We start from the raw sequence: 14014 nt of genomic DNA, 5'->3' as shown, positions 1-14014 counted from the left end.
CAGCGCTGAGCGGGCCAGGATCCCTTTGGGGATGGGATGCGGATGGAGCCCACTGGGAGCTGCATCCCGGTCCCGGTCCCGGCTCTGGGCCTCAGCAGCAGCATCCGTGCGGCTCAGCTGGGCCGGGAGCCTCTTCAGCCCCAGCTCCTCCTCATCCTCATCCTCGCTGCGGCTCCGGGGCAGGAGGAGAGCAGGGCCCGGGGGGCAGCACCTTGGGGTGCGCAGGGACCGGATGGGATGGACCCGACCCGGGATCAGAGCCGGGAGATCCCAGGGTCCTTTCGGACCCAAACCGCTCCATGGGTGCGCTCAGGGGGTGGTGCTGGACGGGGAGCCCGCGGCAGGGCTGGGGCTGCAGGCGCTGCCCATGGGCCCGGAGCCCTCCTGCGGGACAAGGCAGTGATGCAGGGCGGCAGGAGCCCATCACCGCGGCGCCGGGGCGGGGCTGCGGCACCCAGCGGGTGCGTGCGGGTGAAGGAGAGCCCGAACCGGCCCTGGCGGCCCAAGGGATGGGGGAGAGTGAGGGAGAGCCGGTCCCTGCTCTGCCCCTGCGCCGGCTGCAGGAACTCAGCGGCAGGGATGGGATGGGATGGGGGAATGGGATGGGAAGGGGGAATGGGAGGGGATGGGGGAATGGGAGAGGATGGGATGGGACAGGATGGGGGAATGGGATGGAATGGGAGGATGAGATGGGATGTGGGGATGGGACAGGATGGGGGAATGGGATGTGGGGATGGGACGGGGGAATGGGAGGGGATGGGGGAATGGGAGGGGATGGGGGAATGGGACAGGATGGGATGGGACAGAGGAATGAGAGAGGATGGGATTGGATGTGGGAATGAGATGGGATGGGGCAATGGGAGAGGATGGGATGGGGCGATGGCATTGGGGAATGGAATGGGGGAATGGGATGGGATGGGCAAATGGGATGAGATGGGGGAATGGGACAGGATGGGATGGGGCAGGATGGAGGAATGGGACAGGGCAATGAGACAGAATGGGATGGGGGAATGGAATGGGATGGGGGAATGGGATGGGGGAATTGGATGGGATGGGGCAATGGGACAGGATAGGATGGGGGAATGGAATGGGATGGGGAATGGGACACCCTATGTCACCAATCCCCATCCAGGGCCCGCTGACACCGGGCAGGTTCCAGCCCCAGGAGGCCGGGGCAGAGCAGCTGCAATCTCTGCTCCCCATTCCCTGTGTCCCCATCCCAGCATTGGAGCATTGGAACAGAGGTACCCAGCATTGCCAATGGGAACAGAGGTACCCAGCATTCCCTATGGGAACAGAGGTACCCAGCATTCCCAATGGGAACACAGGTACCCAGCATTGCCTATGGGAACAGAGGTACCCAGCATTCCCAATGGGAACAGAGGTACCCAGTATTCCCAATGGGAACAGGGGTACCCAGCACACAGGTACCCAGCATTCCCAATGGGAACAGAGGTACCCAGCACACAGGTACCCAGCATTCCCAATGGGAACAGAGGTACCCAGCATTCCCAATGGGAACAGAGGTACCCAGCACACAGGTACCCAGCATTCCCAATGGGAACAGAGGTACCCAGCACACAGGTACCCAGCATTCCCAATGGGAACAGAGGTACCCAGCACACAGGTACCCAGCATTCCCAATGGGAACAGAGGTACCCAGCACACAGGTCCCTACCATTCCCAATGGGAACAGCAGGGATCCTGCCCCCCAGGAATCCCATTGGGGCTCCCCATAGCCCCCAGCTCCCTTTAGCCCCAACGCATCCAGTGCACCACCCCACCTGCCCCACAGCCCTCCCTTTACCCCCTTAGTGCCCCCTGCCCACAGCCCCCCCATGCACCCCCATTGCCCCTCAGCCCCATTGACCCCCATTGCCCTTCAGCCCCATTGACCCCCATTGTCCCTGAGCCCCATGCACCCCCATTGCCCCTCAGCCCCATTCACCCCCATTGCCCCTCAGCCCCTTTCACCCCCGTTGCCCCTCAGCCCCATTCACCCCCAGCCCCCCCATTCACCCCCATTGCCCCTCAGCCCCATTCACCCCCATTGATCCCGATCCCTGTTCCCTCCTCAGCCGGTCCCGGCGCTCCGCCGCGGTGCATGACGGGACACGTAGTCCTCCAGCGCGGGCCCGCTCAGGGACCGTCCGCCGTGTGCGCTGCCCGCGGCCCAGCGCCGAGCGGCCCCGGGGGCTCACGGGGATGGGAGCGGGGCCGAGCCGAGCCCCGGGGCCGCTCACACCGGAGGGGAGGGGGGGTTCGGGGGGGCGGTGCCAACGGGACCGCGGCCGGGCCCGAGCGCCCCGCTCCGGGCCTGGAAATGCGCGACGGTCCCTTGCCAGTGACAGCTCTGCCGCTTCGGCCGCTGTCCCGCCTCTCCTCGTGTCTGATTGGCCTCTGGCGCAGGGCCGCGCACAGCGATTGGCCCTCGCTGCGGCGGCGTGGCCGGTGATTGGTGGACGGTGCCGGAAGGAGTTGGCCGCCGTGGGACGGGGGGAGGGGGGGGCAAGATGGCGGCGGTGTTGGAGGTGGAGGTTGGAGGCCCCGCGGAGCGCGATGTGGAGGAGGTGAAGCGGGAGCGGGGCCGGGGGGAGCGGGAGGGGCGCGGAGAGAGGGGTCCGTGGGGCAGGGGGCATCGGGGGGGCTTGAGGGGGCGTCTGGGGCAGGGGGGGACTGGGGACACTGAGGGGCTTCGGGGTACGGGGACAGCGGGGGTGCCCTGTGGGGCAGGGGACACGGGGGGGCTGGGTTAGGGGGTGCCTGTGGGGCAGGGGACACGGGGGTGCTGAGTTAGGGGGTGCTTGTGGGGCAGGGGACACGGGGGGGCTGAGTTACGGGGTGCTTGTGGGGCAGGGGACACGGGGGGCTGGGTTAGGGGGTGCCCTATGGGGCACTGAGCTGTGGGCACTGAGCTGTGGGCACTGAGCTGTGGGCACTGAGCTGTGGGGAGGTGACAGCCGTGGGGCTGGGACCCCACAGACCCCGCTATGGGGCACGGGCCCGTATCCCTGCGCTGAGCTCCTTGTGCTGAGCCGGGGATGAGGCGCAGGCTCCGTCCGGGATGGGGCTGGATCCATGGGGAGCTCCCTGCGGCCGCCGTGGGTCCGGAGCACAGGAGCCGAGGTCCCAGCCCCACTGCGGCCCCTGCCCAGCGCCCTCAGTGTAGGGGGTCCCTGGGTGCTGGCGCTGGGGGGATCCGGATGCGGCCGAGCCTCGGTGCCGGTGCTGGGGCAGAGCTGGGGTTTGGTGGCGCGGGGCAGGGGGGTCAGGTCCTGGCTGTGGGGCTCCGGGTGCTGGGGACCCTGCGGGGGCTGAGCGGTGCCCGCAGCTCCAGAGCATCCCTGCAGTGCTGGGGAGCCCCCATAGGGACCCCCTTGTGCCTGCACCCAGCTGAGGGGAGGATGGAGCCAGGAGGGGCTGGGCTCTGCTCCCAAGGAACAAGGGATGGGACAAGAGGAACCGGCCTCAAGCTGCACCAGGGCAGGTTTAGATGGAGCTGAGGAGCAATTCCTGCCCCAGAGGGTGCTCAGGCATTGGAACAGGCTGCCCAGGGCAGGGCTGCAGGCACCGGCCCTGCAAGGGTTCACACCCCCTCAGTGCCATGGGGCAGTGGTGGCCGTGGGGCAATGCTTGCACTGGGTGGACCTGTGGCTCTTTCCCCACTGGTTCCGTGTTTGTGTCCCGCTGGGCCCGGTTCCCTCTCCCTGGATGGGCTCTGCTGCCCTGTGTGTCCATGGGGACAGACAGAGCTGATCCCTGCTCCCCAGGGCAGCCCCATGATCCCTGCTCACAGCGGCTCCTATGGGAAGGGCTTTGGGAGCCTTCAGCAGTGCCAGCGCTGCCCAAATCCCCCTTTCCCCCTCAGAACAGGGGGTTCCCAGGGCTTTGATGCTGGTTGCAGGGGCTGATCCCTACCCTGGGGCTCTGTTCTGGGCAGGCACTGGGATTGGCTCTGTGTGCCCAAGGCTGCCCGGCTGGGGTGTGGGTGTGAGCCCAGCCCTTGGGAATGGGGTGCTTGGAGCAGCCTTGGGTGCAGGGAAACCCTGGGGGTCTAAGGGGGGAGGAGATGGAGGGGATGGAGCTGATGGAGGGGATGCAGGAGCAGGGGGGGATGGAGGAGCAGGGGGGGATGGAGGAGCAGGGGGGGATGCAGGAGCAGGGGGGGATGGAGCTGATGGAGCTGATGCAGGAGCAGGAGGGGATGGAGGAGCAGGAGGGGATGGAGCTGATGGAGGGGGTGCAGGAGCAGGAGGGGATGCAGGCCCAGGATGCTCCGGGCTCTCCCCGTGCTGCCTGCAGTGCTCAGGCCCAGCTCGGGGCCGCAGCCTCACCAGGTCACATCCAGGATTCACCGGTTCAAGCTCCAGAATCCACCATTGCCCTGCTGGGGTCAGCTCGGGCAGGCCCTGGGGGTGCTCCAGTGATGCCCCCTGAGCACAGCCTTGGGCAGGGACCAGCCCGGGCACTGGAACCGGGCCCTGGGTGCTCACAGCTCTGTGCTCCTGCAGGTGGATCTGGCCCGACTGTCCCCAGAGGAGAGATGGAGGTGAGTGTGGGACAGGGCATGGACCTGATGCTGCTGCCCATACCCCTGTTCCTGCCCCTGTTCCTGCCCCTGTCCCTACCCCTGCTCCTCTTCCTGCCCCTGCTCCTCTTCCTGCCCCTGCCCCTGCCCCTGCTCCTGCCCCTGCCCCTGCCCCTGCTCCTGCCCCTGCCCCTGCCCCTGCCCCTGCCCCTGCCCCTGCCCCTGCTCCTGCCCCTGCCCCTGCTCCTGCTCCTGCTCCTGCCCCTGCCCCTGCTCTGCTCCTGCCCCTGCCCCTGTTCCTGCCCCTGCTCCTGCTCCGAACCCTGCTCCTGCCCCTGCCCCTGCTCCTGCCCCTGCTCCTGCCCCTGCCCCTGCTCCTGCCCCTGCCCCTGCCCCTGCCCCTGCTCCTGCCCCTGCCCCTGCCCCTGCCCCTGCCCCTGCCCCTGCCCCTGCTCCTGCTCCTGCCCCTGCCCCTGCCCCTGCCCCTGCTCCTGCCCCTGCCCCTGCTCCTGCCCCTGCCCCTGCCCCTGCCCCTGCTCCTGCTCCTGCTCCTGCCCCTGCCCCTGCCCCTGCCCCTGCTGCACCATCACCATCACCATCCCGGCTCTCTCTGCGCCCCAGCCTTGGGTCAGGCAGCAGAGGCTGAGCTCAGGGGCTCACAGAATGCATTGGGATGGCAGCATAAAACCATTCCCCTTGGCCTGGCCCTACAGGCCCTTGTCCCAAGCCCCTCTCCAGGTTCCCTGCAGCCCCTTTAGGCACTGGAGCTGCTCTCAGGTCTCCCCTTCAGGAGCCTTCTCTTCTCCAGGCTGCCCCAGCCCAGCTCTCTCAGCCTGGCTCCATGGCAGAGCTGCTCCAGCCCCTGCACCATCCCCTTGCCCTCCCCTGCCCTGGCTCCATGAGCTCCTGCTCCCTCCTGTGCTGGGCTCACAGAGCCCCATAAACGGGCCCCAGCTCCCTCTGGTGCTGCCGGGGCTCTGGGATGCGCCCATGGCTTGAACCCCATCCCCTCTGGGGGTCCCCTCCAGTCCCAGCTCCCCCATCGCCACCGGTGCCCCTCATGCTCCCTCCATGGCCCTGCAGGGTGGAGCACGCCCGGATGCACGCCAAGCACCGCGGGCACGAGGCCATGCACGCCGAGATGGTGCTGATCCTCATCGCCACGCTCGTGGTGGCCCAGCTCCTCCTGGTGCAGTGGAAGCAGAGGCACCCTCGATCCTACAACGTGAGTGCCTCCAAGCTCTGGTCCCTGCTGCCCTGCCTGCTCCTGGGCTCTCCTTGCCTGCTGCTCGGGTACCTGTTGTCCCCATGGGGTTCCAGGTGGGGATGGGGATGGATGAACCCCATCAGTGCTCATCCCCCGGCTTCACTGGCACTGGGTGATGGGGTGAGAGCATCTCGGGGCTTGTCCTGAGGGGGACACAAAGAGGAGCCATGGGAGGGAGGCTCCTTGCTTCCTGCACGTGAGCCAAGCTCACCCTCATGTCCTCACTGGGATGGAGGGATGGAGGGATGGATGGAGGGAGGGATGGAGGGAGGGATGGATGGATGGATGGATGGATGGATGGATGGATGGATGGATGGATGGATGGAGGGATGGGTGGAGGGAGGGATGAATGGTTGATGGATGGATGGATGGATGGATGGAGGGATGGAGGGATGGATGGAGGGATGGATGGAGGGATGGGTGGAGGGAGGGATGAATGGTTGATGGATGGATGGATGGATGGATGGATGGATGCCTCCAGGCTCCTCTGTGCACTTCACCCAAGATCAGGTAGTGAGGTGGACTGTGGCTGAAGGAGAGAAGCCAGAGAGCTGGAGTCTATGGGGCAGAGTCTAGTTGGAGGCCTGTATCCAGTGGAGTGCCTCAAGGGTCGGTACTGGGACCAGTATTACTGAATACATTCATCAATGGTTTAGATGAGGGAACTGAGTGTACTATCAGCAAGTTTGCTGATGACACTGAACTGGGAGGAGTGGGGCTGATGCACCAGAGGCTGTGCTGCCATCCAGAGGGACCTGGACAGGCTGGAGAGCTGGGCAGGGAGTAACTTGATGGAATATAACAAGGGAAAGTGTAGAGTCCTGCATCTGGGCAGGAACAACCCCAGGTTCCAGTATAGGCTGGGGAACGACCTGTTAGAGAGCAGTGTAGGGGAGAGGGACCTGGGGGTCCTGGTGATGACCACGAGCCGACACTGTGCCCTTGTGGCCAAGCAGGCCAATGGCATCCTGGGGTGCATTAGAAGGGGGGTGGTTAGTAGGTCGAGAGAGGTTCTCCTTCCCCTCTACTCTGCCCTGGTGAGACCCCATCTGGAATATTGGGTCCAGTTCTGGGCCCCTCAGTTCAAGAAGGACAGGGACCTGCTGGAGAGAGTCCAGCGCAGGGCAACTGAGATGATGAAGGGAGTGGAGCATCTCCCTTATGAGGAGAGACTGAGGGAGCTGGGTCTCTATAGTTTGGAGAAGAGGAGACTGAGGGGTGACCTTATTAGTGTATATAAATATATAAAGGGGGAGTGTCCCGAGGATGGAGCCAGGCTCTTCTCAGTGGCAAACAATGATAGGACAAGGGGCAATGGGTACAAACTGGAACACAAGAGGTGCCACTTAAACTCCTTCTCAGTGAGGTGACAGAACACTGGACCAGGCTGCCCAGGGGGGTTGTGGAGTCTCCTTCTCTGGAGACATTCAGAACCCGTTCCTGTGTAACCTTATCTGGGTGTTCCTGCTCTGCAGGGGGATTGGACTGGATGAGCTTCTGAGGTCCCTTCCCATCTCTACCATACTGTGATGCTGTGAAGCCCCTTTGCCCATTCCCCTCTGTTAGCAGCCCAGCAGCTCAGCTCCACACCCACAGATGCCCTTTATCCCCTTGGAGCAGGCAGGGGAAGGGCAGGGAGGGTGTTTCTGACGTGCAATGGGCAGAGACCCAGCTCCAAAAGCCTCTCCGGTGCCCCCCAGATGGTGACCCTCTTCCAGATGTGGGTGGTGCCCCTGTACTTCACCATCAAGCTCAACTGGTGGCGGTTCCTGCTCATCTGGGTGCTCTTCTCAGCAGTCACAGCCTTCATCACCTTCAGGGCAACGCGGAAGCCGCTGGTGCAGACAACCCCCAGGTTAGTGCAGGCCCTGCCATGGGCTGAGCTCTGCTTGTGCCACTGCAGCCTTTGTGCCCCTGGCACTGAGCCCGGCCCAGCCCCATGCACGTGGCACCAGGAGCATCACCAAGGCTGCATTGCTGGGCTGCAACACCTTGGTGTGGCCTCTGAGGCTGCTGGCTTGGAGGCCTGGCACTGAGCAGCCCATGGTGGAGTCATGGGATGGGGTGGGATGAAGGCACCTTAAAGCTCCTCCATTCCCAAGGGCAGGGAGCCCTTCCACTGGAGCAGCTTGCTCCAAGCCCCTGTGTCCAACCTGGCCTTGAGCACTGCAGGGATGGGGCAGCCACAGTTTCTCTGCCCATCGTGCCATGTTTCCCATGGTTTGCCTATCCCACCCTTCAGACCCTACAAGAAATGGCAGGAGGAAAGCGTGGCTCTGCCTTTCTCCGTGGCTGATAGGCCAGGAGCTGAAAGTATCCCAATTGGAGATTCCATCTGGGAGCTTGTTGTGGCTTTGGGGATGAAAGGAGAATGGGGAACCCACCAAAGGTCTCTCCATCTCCTCCTGGTGCCTTATGTTCCCCATTGGATGTGACTTGAACTGACCCTGGTCCCCACAGTGCAGCAGCATAGAACCACAGAGGGGTTTGGGATGAAGGGACCTCAAAGCTCCTCCATTCCCAACCCCTTCCATGGGCAGGGACCGCTTCCATAGAGCACCTTGCTCCAAGCCCCTGTATCCAAGCTGCCCTTGAGCACTGCAGGGATGGGAACAAGCAGCTCCATCCCTGGTTCGTTCCTTCCAGGTTGGTTTATAAATGGTTCCTGTTGATCTACAAGATCAGCTACGCCACCGGCATCGTGGGCTACATGGCTGTGATGTTCACCCTCTTTGGGCTTAACTTATTGTTCAGGTGAGCAACTCCTCCTGCTCCTGTTGGGGCTGGAATGGTCCCTGTGCACTGGGGGCTGCCCACAGCACTGGGGCACCCCCGTGTCATTGGCAAGAGGATGCTGAGCAGGGGCAGAGCAGCTTGGGGGGGTCCTCTCCATGCATTGGGGAGCTGGGGTTTGGTGCTGGCACCTCAGGGGCTCAGCTGCGCCTGCAGCTCCGTGGTGCCCGGCCTGGGAGCAGCGGTGGGGTTGGGGACCCTGCAGAGCACAGGCAGCACCCCCAGTGCGGTGGCAAAGGAGCCTGGAATGGGTCATCTGCATGGTTGGGGTGGGTGCCTCCTGCTCTGGAAGCTGAGCAGAGCTGCAGGGATGCGGAGGCGTTAACTGGGGCTTACTGGGAGCTGATCCGGTGCATGAGATGGAGCAATGGGATCCCACACTGATATGGGATGAAGGGTCCTTAAAGCTCATCCAAGCTGCTTCCAAGCCATTCCCCTTGCCCTGGCCCTACAGGCCCTTGTCCCAAGCCCCTCTCCAGGTTCCCTGCAGCCCCTTTAGGCACTGGAGCTGCTCTCAGCTCTCCCCTTGGGTGTTAGGTCCATGTCCCCACCCCAGTGCTGCTTGCAGCCAGGCAAGGGGCCGTGTCTGAGACAGGGACTCTATGGGTGATGCTCCCTGGTTCACGCTGTGCCTGCATCACTTGGCCCCAGCACAAGGTCCTGGCTCTCAGCTGCCTCCTCTCTTGCAGAATCAAGCCAGAAGATGCCATGGACTTTGGGATCTCCCTCCTCTTCTATGGCCTCTACTATGGGGTGCTGGAGCGGGACTTTGCTGAGATGTGTGCGGACTACATGGCCTCCACCATCGGGGTGAGTACGGAGGGGCCTGGCCCCTGTCACCCCCCTCTCAGCAGCACCTTTGCCCCCTGTCCATTGAGGTCCCACCCCAAGGAGGAGCTCCCTCAGGCCCCAAGGCCCAGGCTCTGAGCTGTACCAGGGGCAGGCATGGAGCAGAGCAGGGCAAGGCAGGGATGCGCTGCCCTCCCTGGGCCTGCAGCACTGCCCCAAGGCCTGGACACCCTCACCCAGCAGCAAGAACCCGGCTCCATCACTGGTACCCGAGCCAGGACCATGGGGCTGCGCTGGGGCAGCTCCTTAGGGCCTGGCCTCCACGTTTCCTGCTCCCTGGGCAGCCTGGGGGCTGCAGCCCCTCACTGCATCCCCTTGCACCAGGGCACCTCAGCAGCACCCAGGTACCCCCCATGCAGCCAGGAGAGGCCTGGGTGCCCCCGAGGGGGAGCTGTGGAGGGGCCCTGCAGGGAGGGCTGGGGGGAGCTGAGCACCCCCTGGCCAAGAGAGGCTGAATGAGAGCAAGGGAGGCTCCCCTGGGATGGGGACCCCGGGTCCATGTGGGAGCCGGGGCAGGAGAGGCTGGGGAGAGCCCCATGGGGGGGATGTGGGTTTGGGTCGGCAGCGCCCTGGGGTGCCCCAGGGGATGGTCCCTGTGTGCAGGGGGGTGCTGGGGCCCCGCCTCCAGCCCTCTGCAGCTTTGGGCACCTCAAACACCAGGGCAGGGGCAGCGGAGGGCATGGGGCTGGAGAGGAGAAGGCTCCTGAAGGGGAGACCTGAGAGCAGCTCCAGTGCCTAAAGGGGCTGCAGGAAAGCTGGAGAGGGGCTTGGGACAAGGGCCTGTAGGGCCAGGCCAAGGGGAATGGCTTGAACCTGCCCTGTGCCCCTGTCCCCATGGCCCCATCCCCTGTGTCACCGCTCTCTGCCCCCGTGCAGTTCTACAGTGCCTCGGGGATGCCGACCAAGCACCTCTCGGACAGCGTCTGCGCCGTCTGCGGGCAGCGCATCCTGGTGGATGTCAACGAGGAGGGGATCCTGGAGAACACCTACCGCCTGTCCTGCAACCACGTGTATCCTGCTCCTCATCCTCATCCTGCTCCTCATCCTCATCCTCATCCTGATCCTGATCCTGATCCTGATCCTGCTGTCCCTGCTGCTGCTGTCCCTGCTCCTGTTCCTGCTCCTGCTGCTGTTCCTGCCCCTGCCCCTCAGCACCCTCACAGGGAAGAGCTTCTGCCTAAGAGCTCAGCTCAGTCTCCCCTCGGGCAGGTTCAAGCCATTCCCCTTGGCCTGACCCTACAGGCCCTTGTCCCAAGCCCCTCTCCATGTTCCCTGCAGCCCCTTTAGGCACTGGAGCTGCTCTCAGGTCTCCCCTTCAGGAGCCTTCTCTTCTCCAGGCTGCCCCAGCCCAGCTCTCTCAGCCTGGCTCCATGGCAGAGCTGCTCCAGCCCTCGCAGCAGCTCCGTGCCCTCCTCTGCACTGGCTCCATCACCCCCCACTCCCTCCCCCGCTGTTCCCCCATTGCAGGCTCCCGGTTCCCCTCAGCCGCTCCCGCTCCTCCCCAGCCCCACCCGGGAGGGTTTTTCCCCCCTGACTCACCCGGGCCGGGCTCTTCCCCTCGCTCCCGCCCCCAGGGGGTTTCCACCGCGGGCTGGCACCGGGGGGGGGGGGCTCCCTGAGCCCCGCTCCGGAGCCTCCCGGCCCCTCTCAGCCCTGCCCCGGGGCAGCTCCTGTGGGGCCCCCCCTGCAGGGAGCTCCCCTGCAGCCCCCCCCTGCTGCTTCCCCGTGTGCCCAGGGTGAATCCACGCTGAGGCTGAGGCAGCCCTGGGGCCACCCCCCCATCCCCTGGAGCTGCCCCCATCCCCTGGAGCCGCCCCCATCCCCTCAAGCTGCCCCCATCTCCTGCCCCCCATCCCCTCAAGCTGCCCCCATCTCCTGCCCGCCATCCCCATCTCCTGCCCCCCATCCCCTGGAGCCGCCCCCATCCCCTCAAGCTGCCCCCCATCTCCTGCCCCCCATCCCCTGGAGCTGCCCCCATCTCCTGCCCGCCATCCCCATCTCCTGCCCCCCATCCCCATCTCCTGCCCCCCATCCCCTGGAGCTGCCCCCATCCCCTGGAGCTGCCCCCATCCCCTCAAGCTGCCCCCCATCTCCTGCCCCCCATCCCCTGGAGCTGCCCCCATCTCCTGCCCCCCATCCCCATCTCCTGCCCCCCATCCCCTGTGGCTGCCCCCATCCCCTGGAGCCACCGCCCCCATCCCCTGGAGCTGCCCCCATCCCCTCAAGCTGCCCCCATCTCCTGCCCCCCATCCCCTGGAGCTGCCCCCATCCCCTGGAGCTGCCCCCATCCCCTAGAGCTGCCCCCATCCCCTCAAGCTGCCCCCCATCTCCTGCCCCCCATCCCCATCTCCTGCCCCCCATCCCCTCGGGCTTTGGGCCCTTCCCAGAGCTCCACCCAGGACCCCCAAACCCACCAAGAGCCCCCTGCTGGGGGCTCACCCTCGCACCACGGATCCCCTCAGTCCCACGTTGGTGTTCCCCTGTAGGACCACGGCCCCTGTGTGCCCGCAGGGTTCTGCTCCATCTAGGAAAGGCAGCGTTGAGCAACGCATCCATCCCTCCCCGGGGGTGCTTCCTGCCCCGTGCAGCGGCTCCGGGCTGGGCTCTCCAGGAACCCCGGGTGGGTTTCCCCATGCCTGGTCCTGTCCCCCCCATCCCACACCCTGAGGCTCCCTCCTTAACCCCCTGCTCCCAGCTTCCACGAGTTCTGCATCCGGGGCTGGTGCATCGTGGGCAAGAAGCAGACGTGTCCCTACTGCAAGGAGAAGGTGGATCTCAAGAGGATGTTCAGTAACCCGTATCCTTTCTCCTCGCTTGGGAAGGGCACCCGTGGGCTTTGGGATGTGCCCTGGGGCTCAGCCACGCTTGCCTGGCACCATGGGGGTGAAGGGAGCTTGAAGCTCCTCGGGGGCAGCTTGGTCCCAGCCCCTGTGCCCGGCCTGGCCTTGAGCACTCAGGGATGGGGCTGCCCCTGGATGCTCCCATGGGGATGAGCCCCCTGCGGCCGTGCTGGAGCCGGGTCCTGCCTCCCGCTGCTCCCCCTGCCTGCATGCGGGGGTGCTCGGCTCCTCTCTCCGCGGCTCTTTAACTCCGTCCGGCTCAGCTGGGAGCGGCCGCACGTCATGTACGGGCAGCTGCTGGACTGGCTGCGGTACCTGGTGGCCTGGCAGCCCGTCATCATCGGCCTGGTGCAGGGCATCAACTACATCCTGGGGCTGGAGTAGGGCAGCGGAGCCCCCGCGCCGCCCCTGCGGGGCCCGGACCGGGGATCGGGATCGGGCTCTCGGGATCGGGCTCGTTTTTAAAGGCTCCTTTGACCGAGCGCTCCCGGGTCTCCATTGGAGGCGCGCCCGGCCCGGCGCTGCGCTCGCTCCCTCCCGCTGCGGCCCCGAGGGCTGAGCCCCCGCAGCGGCCCCGCAGCGGCCGGGACAGGACGCGGGGAGCGCGGGGCTGGGCTGGAGCCGAGTCCCGGGGCCCTTTTGGAGCTCCGGTTTTGTACGTTCGGGTTCGGGTCGGGTCGGGTCCGGTCGGGCCGGGTCGGTTCGGGTTCGGGTCGGGTCTGGTCGGGCCGGGTCGGGTCGGTTCGGGTCGGGTCGGGTCGGGCCGGGTCCGGTCGGGTCGGGTCGGGTCCGGTCGGGCCGGGTCGGTTCGGGTTCGGGTCGGGTCTGGTCGGGTCGGGTCGGGCCGGGTCCGGTCGGGTCGGGTCGGGCCGGGTCCGGTCGGGTCGGGTCGGGTCCGGTCGGTTCGGGCCGGGCCCGCCGGGGCCGTGGCTGGGGCCGGGGCCTGCAGTGGTGCCCCCATGGGGAGCAGCGCGGGTGGGAGCCGCGCTCCCTGCACCGCAGCCCCGTGGAGCCCGGACACGGAGCCCAGCACCGGTGCAGGGGGCACCCGCGGTGTCACCGGGGCGATGCCTGGGGGCTCACCATGGCTGGGGACTCGTCGTGGTCACACCGTGGCTGGGGACTCACCATGGTTGGGGTCACACCATGGTTAAGGACACGCAATGCGGCATCGCCCTGGATGCGAGCAGGGGCCTTGCACCGGGGCCTTGGGCTCTGGTTTGGGTGAAGCCGCGTCGGTGCCTGGTGCCAAACACCGGAACACGAGTCCTGGACCCAGAGCTGGCCACGGGTGCTTCTTGTGGGCGCTGCGGCCCCCGGTGCGGCTGGGGCACGGGGGAACTGTGCAACGGGGATGTGTGCGATGGGGGGTGTGTGATGGGGATGCATGAATGGGGATGAGTGCGATGGGGGTATGTGCAGTGGGGATGAGTGCGATGGGGATGAGTGCAGTGGGGATGCAGGAATGGGGGTGTGTGCAGTGGGGATGCATGAAGGGGGATGAGTGCAATGGGGATGCATGAAGGGGGATGTGTACGATGGGGATGCATGAATGGGGATGAGTGTGATGGGGATGCATGAATGAGGATGAGTGCGATGGGGATGAGTGCGATGGGGGTGAGTGTGATGGGGATGCATGAATGGGGATGAGTGTGATGGGGATGCATGAATGGGGATGAGTGATGGGGATGCATGAATGGGGAGGAGTGTGATGGGGATGCATGAATGGGGTGGTGT

General features: G+C 65.6%; 1 protein-coding gene across 2 annotated transcripts; it reads left to right on the top strand.

The window, feature by feature from the left end:
• Positions 1-5585: 5585 nt before the first annotated feature.
• Positions 5586-12689, top strand: RNF121 (ring finger protein 121). Of its 2 annotated transcripts, none has more exons than XM_061342593.1 (7): positions 5586-5753; positions 7496-7650; positions 8442-8549; positions 9278-9398; positions 10314-10447; positions 12133-12234; positions 12541-12689. In XM_061342593.1, exons 1-7 carry the CDS (start codon positions 5589-5591, stop codon positions 12659-12661), a joined length of 906 nt encoding a protein of 301 aa, XP_061198577.1. In that variant the 5' UTR covers positions 5586-5588; the 3' UTR covers positions 12662-12689. The 2 variants fall into 2 exon arrangements, with proteins under 2 accessions (XP_061198577.1, XP_061198578.1); XM_061342594.1 differs by having other exon boundaries at positions 10358-10447; positions 12541-12676.
• The last annotated feature ends 1325 nt before the right edge of the window (positions 12690-14014 follow it).

The sequence above is a fragment of the Neopsephotus bourkii genome, unplaced genomic scaffold (assembly GCF_033783945.1).
Source record: "Neopsephotus bourkii isolate Nb327-2 ecotype Australia unplaced genomic scaffold, CSIRO-AGI_Nbou_v1 NB_1799, whole genome shotgun sequence".
Classification (NCBI taxonomy): Eukaryota; Metazoa; Chordata; class Aves; order Psittaciformes; family Psittacidae; genus Neopsephotus; species Neopsephotus bourkii.
Note: the sequence above shows the minus strand (reverse complement) of the source record. Positions and strands in the feature narration are given on the sequence as shown.